The following is a 6,000-nucleotide window of genomic DNA, read 5'->3' as shown; positions in this document are numbered from 1 at the left end:
GAGCAAGTGCCTAAACGACACAGTTTGAATATACTATTAGAAAGCAATTATAAATTGGTGACCAACTATCATATTATCGTCTACAGAACATCTGCTTGACCATTTCAAATAGCAAGCTGTTTTCAGCAATAAGCTTTCCCAGCCAGTTAACAAGAACTAAGATTTTTCGATATTCTGCCAATCAGCCGTGAATGGAACACATAGAAGGAGTTTTTGGAAACACTTGCAATCAATAGAAGCAAAATATTTTTAATTCCTATTGATATTCTTTGGTCTGGCTCTTGTTTTAATTCTTGCTTTATCTGGTGGCGTCTGTTTCTTATTGTGGTTCAAGGTAGTCGGTAATTGCCGTTTAGACGCAGCATTTTGTGTGTGTAAAATTAAACCTTTTGTTCAATTTTGGTAGATTCGTTAATTTTTGTAAAAAAGTCATTTATTTTCATTCAATTTCATTTTTTTTTTCAATTTTTTGTTCAGTTTCATTAAGTACGGTAAGTACGATAATTATTACATTCACCTAGAAGAGTTAATGTTTCTATGAAAGGCGCCGCAGTAGACAATTTCTGAGAAAAGTTTACGAGTTTCGTTTAAAATGCATTCGTGATCGAATTTAACGAAAAGACGCCTTAAAATTATGTACATTTTAAATTAGTAATTATTTTTACTTCATTCACACAAATATAGCCTTAAGTATTTTAAGGTTTTTAAACATAAAACTTACAAAACTCATCTTTACTATAAGTTCTCTAAAAAATTTTTACCTAGACAGTATTTTTGAATACATACAACTTATAGTAAAAGTTCTAAAAAGTGACGTAATTTGTTCTACTGAAAAAGTTGATTTCTAGAAATAATTGAGTCAAAAACCTCGCAAGCATTTTTTCATCACATTTTTGTGTCCTTCCAAACATTCTTTGGAATCGAGCTGAAATTTTATAAGCGAACTCTAAGCCAACTTGAAACGTCATTGTTACTGGTGTTTACATGGCACTGCACTAAGTGCACTAAATTGCATTTGCGTGTTGTCGAATTCGCAAAAGAAAAAGCAAGGATTCTAAGCAAACATATACGTTTCAGTATACCATATAATCTCCACAGATGCACAGGAGAATACCACGCATGCATTCATACGTATCTCAAGAAAATGTATTGCACTGAATCTGTCAAATCGCACTTCAGCGTCAGGTGTGGCAGCAATGAGGTCAGAGGTTGTTTGCAACCAATTATCCGCTATGCACACACACAGTTCAGGTACTTAAAATAGTGTCACCTTTAACTTATTCAATCCAACTGTAAATTTACCAACGTACAAAATTGTCATATATATCAATTTGCGTTCGTTATGTTCACAACCTGAGATGTATAGTTTTTTGAACATTTTCAATTGCTAATGCCTTTTCAACACCAAGTAATTCATTATTCGCAATTCTAAAAGTATTTGGTAGAATAAATTCAAAATTCATGTCCGACATGGATTCCATTTCTCTTCTTTATTGCCGTTATAGCGAGAGGTGCGTCTGCCAATCATTCTTCGTTTCCTCTCGGTTCTACGCTAATGCGTCTGCTGTAATGGAAATTTTTACGTCATGCTTAATTTAATGGTCTGGTCTGCTGTCAACCTCATCAACAACTGGAAGTGTCTTGCATATGCTCTCATTTTTACCAATTGTTACCAATTGCTGTTTACTATGAAGCCAAATCTGTGGGTGATACTTATAGGACTGAAAGAACCACTAATTTCTCGAAACGTTTATTCAATGATTAAAACCAAAAACTCGTTTTCTCAACTGCTGCAGTTGTGATAAAAATATTTTATTTAAAATATATTAAATTGATTGATATCAGAGCGAAAGAACAAGTACTGCAATTAAGAAATTGAAGTTTTATTGTAAGTATATATATATATATATATATATATTTAAACATACGCCTTGCAATTAGTGGAATTACATTATGACAGCATACCACGTATCTAGGTAAGGATAAAAAACTATGTGCATACATATATATATAATACATGCAGGGTGTTTCCTAGTAATGTACTGTAGATGCTGTTGATGATTCCTCGGCCCACGAAACGAAAAAAATTCGCTTAAAAGAAAGAGGTCAATTTTCAATATTTAACGAGATGTGGGCATTTCAAGAAATGGTGTTGCCAAAAAATTCACTCTTCAAAACTGTTGAAGACTAAACACTCAAAAACTGTTCATTTGAATAACTTGAAAAGTATTTTTTGTCCATTGAATATACTTTAATTTGATTCTTTTTAAGTTTGAAAATTAAAAAATCAAAATTGAAGATAATATTTTTAAGGAACAATATGAATTAAATATTCTCTAATTACATATCTAGTTGATTATTCCACTTTGATGGGTTAAGAAGTAATAGTGTTTTTTATTATTTGGGTGCTTTTTCGTAGCAAGCCCGAATATGAGACTCTGTGACATTCTGTATTTCGGTTAGTATTGAAAATGGACCTACCGTCTCACCACTCATGCCACTTTTTTCGTTTCTTAGATCGAGAAATAATCTTCTGAAGTTGAAGCACATTGGTACGAAACACCCTATATATATTGTACATATAATGTATACTTGCATGTATGCAATGATAAGTGTATATATTGTAATATATGATATATGTATTGGAGGTATGTACACTTGCACATAAATAACATCATAAGCTCACACGGTGCAGCTACAAATAAAAAATTATACATTCATGCATAAATAAAATATGCTCAATGGAAATATATCGAAAATACACCAACAATGTTTTAAATTGTACAGAGGAGCATTTATTTTGATTTATTACGAAATTTTCCACTTGTAAAAAAAGATATGTGCAATAAATGAAAGCAAATGCATTGAAAAGGCTAGGATGGCGATTCATTGGCAGAGAAATTATTTTTGTCCAAATGTGATATTTTATACATACTTAAAGCCCTACAATTTGTATAAAAATGTTCAGATATTCGCACGTACATTTATCTCCACGTATTCCTCACGGACTGCAAACCTTCCGTACGTATGATTTACTTGCAATTTATTGTTTACAATTCATTTTGCTTATGGAAACGCATATTTCATACTTGCCAACTAACGAATAAATAATCAAATGCAAATCTACATATACAATATATATATACATACACATATGTATATATGGATATATTTCATTACGTTCTTACACGCTTTTAGTATAAAATCACCTTAACTGATATGCAATATATGCTATGCAATATAGTAGGCATAATGGCCCACAGGAAGAATGTCATTATGAGTAGGTTTTTTCCTCGCCTTCTAAGTGATATTACAGTAATGATATATTAGAACCCTTACTCTTGAATATCGAATAATAGGACAAACGAGTTGAGAGTAAGAATTAAGGCACTAAATACACAAACGCTTTCAAATGAAAATCTAGAAAGTCAGATATTCTTCTTCTATTGACCATATAGTATAAATGAAGTAGTATCTTTAATTATTTAAATTTAAATAACAATATTAAGATTAATATTAATTTAAAAAATAATTATAAAACCGGCTAAAAGGGTTTATTAATAAAATGGTCGTTTGAATATTTCGAATTCCGGAAAGTGTGTTTCGTAATTATTAGTCAGACTGATTAGTCTGTTTATTACGCAATAGTAGGGTGACATATTCTGCGTCTTACATAGAGGATTATATCTATTCATCGGTCTCCCAAATAAATAAATATTGTAAAATATTATAAAGTCACATCTCACAAATTCTCTTCCCCTACTAGTCTTTGTGCACCGAATAAACAGAAACGAATAAAATTGAAGTAAGTTCACTTAAATGCCAATGCAAGAACGTAAGTAAATAGACCTTATATAATGTTAAGAATCGAGTTATATTTGTTCACTTTAAATTCAGAATCAGTCACACCTTAATCTATGACGAATTCTTAAGATCGATTAGAAAGCCTGGCAAAACTCAGTATAAAGAAAACTACAAACTTAAAGACAAAAACGCATGTGAATAAATTCTTTAGCAAGATGTGAACTTATACTCCCTTAGTGAAAACAAATAGGTTATTAAGTTTTTCTGAAATCAAAAAGCAAACATCAGATTTTTAGAAATCCATTGGTTGTTAACGCTTCCAGAACCATCACATAGAGAATTTCTCATAGGGTATAGGGTATAGACCATTAATAGTTGGATTACGAATATCGTATGTGATTTATTTTGAAAGTCTATTCCACACAACATAACATACATAAGTGAATGTTAATAATTATAGTATCTCATGTATATTCATATATAATGCAAATGATTTAATTAATTAAATAAATAAAATGTCGCATTTCTCATATGTTAGTTGATGTTGAACCTTTTCCGAGTTTTTGCATCTGGGCACTTTTACTCTTTGATAGCTGAGGGTCTCTGCAGAGTGAGTCCCACCCATCTCACTGATTAATTTGTGTATTCCTCACAAGCTTCGTGATTAATTTATGACTGATTTCAGATCTGCGTAACAAAATATAGGTGCGTCATATATTTTATACCCGCATTGCTCTTCGAATACCGTCCTCAAGATATACTATATAGAAGTAAAAATTATTCAATAGTGAAATTCTTTTAGGTATTTATAAATCTTTCAAGCTTTATTGCCAGCTTTCTGTTTTTCTCTTGCAGCGAATTGACATCACCGAAGTCTTTAAATTTGTGAAATATAACCGAGAGATATGTCAGGTAAGTGAAATGCACTGGAGAAGTCAATTGTGTTTCAGTCATAATAAATTTTATTCTTATTTACATTTAGATATAAATGCCTACAGTCAAGATGCCACCAAAGGCGAACTATTTGGTCAAATAAGCACTGTACTCTCGTCGACGTCGGATCAAGGCAAAATGCTTAAAGTTAAACAAATGCGTAAAGTTAATGTACGCGTATGTCTTCTCTGCGGGTTCTTTTATTCATCAATGTCAGCACTTATAAACCACATTGAAAATTACCATTTAGATTATTATAAAACGTGTAAAATTTGTGCCTTGAGTTTCCAAAACAAACAGAAGTACAACGAGCATATGTCGTTGCACATGCTATGTTATAACAGGTTGAAAAAAAATTTACTGATCTCATTCATGTTACACGCTCATGATCTAAATGGCCCACGTCAAGAAGTCCCTCGAGCGAAAAAGTTGATCTGTGAATTATGTGGGTTTTCAAGTAGTGGCATGCTTGGCAAAATATGCGAATCATGCATGCGTAAGCGTTGTGTTGAAGCAAACGAGTATCAAGAATCCTTGAAGAATACAGAAAAAAAGTAGTCTCATATGAGTGTAATAGAAGTAAATTAAGACAGTTTTTTTTCTATAACTATAACTTACAGCAAAAGTATGTTTTTAATATAATATAATAATAAATAATATGTAATTACAAATTTTTTTATCTTTAAAAATAAAGTGAGTTGAATTGTAAATTACTATAAATCCATTTACTTTAATCCAAGCCCCTTTGGGAAATGGCGTACAGTTTTGAAGTAAGTGTGGAAAGCTATTATTGTTTCCTAACATTATTGCTTCTTGTAAGCGATATGCTGAGCGTAATCATTCCATTATAAAGCAGATTTTACTCTTATAATATACAACACACATCTCGTAGTCTATATAGTTAAGTACATATTCCTCTGGGGGCGCTTTCCCGATGTGTTGGATCAAAAAACATTTGGCAGATGTGTTAAATAAGTGAGAAAGAAGAACAATAATAAATTTGAGAAAGTAAGCAGCAGTGTTAAGTAAAAAATCTCAAAAAGTAAAAGTTTAAAAAATACTGGTTCCATAAAACATAGAAGATGTAGTATCTAACTACCTTCAATTTTATTGCAGCGCTGTTAAATATATTTCATATTTTTGTTCAGTTTATTATAATATATAGTCTTAAAATATATTTGCATATGTATATTTATTTATATAAAACTTGTGAGTGTAAAGTATGCGATTGATAAACATTTTTGCACTCCAAGCTGTTCTCTT

General features: G+C 31.2%; 1 protein-coding gene across 1 annotated transcript; it reads left to right on the top strand.

The window, feature by feature from the left end:
- The first annotated feature begins 366 nt into the window (after positions 1–366).
- Positions 367–5,352, top strand: LOC119662390. Its single transcript, XM_038071995.1, has 3 exons — positions 367–491; positions 4,660–4,716; positions 4,787–5,352. Exons 2-3 carry the CDS (start codon positions 4,710–4,712, stop codon positions 5,293–5,295), a joined length of 516 nt encoding a protein of 171 aa, XP_037927923.1. The 5' UTR covers positions 367–491; positions 4,660–4,709; the 3' UTR covers positions 5,296–5,352.
- Positions 5,353–6,000: the final 648 nt, after the last annotated feature.

This window comes from Teleopsis dalmanni, chromosome X (assembly GCF_002237135.1).
Source record: "Teleopsis dalmanni isolate 2A chromosome X, ASM223713v2, whole genome shotgun sequence".
Lineage (NCBI taxonomy): Eukaryota > Metazoa > Arthropoda > Insecta > Diptera > Diopsidae > Teleopsis > Teleopsis dalmanni.
The sequence above is the reverse complement of the archived record's forward strand: the minus strand, read 5'-3'. Positions and strand labels throughout refer to the sequence as shown.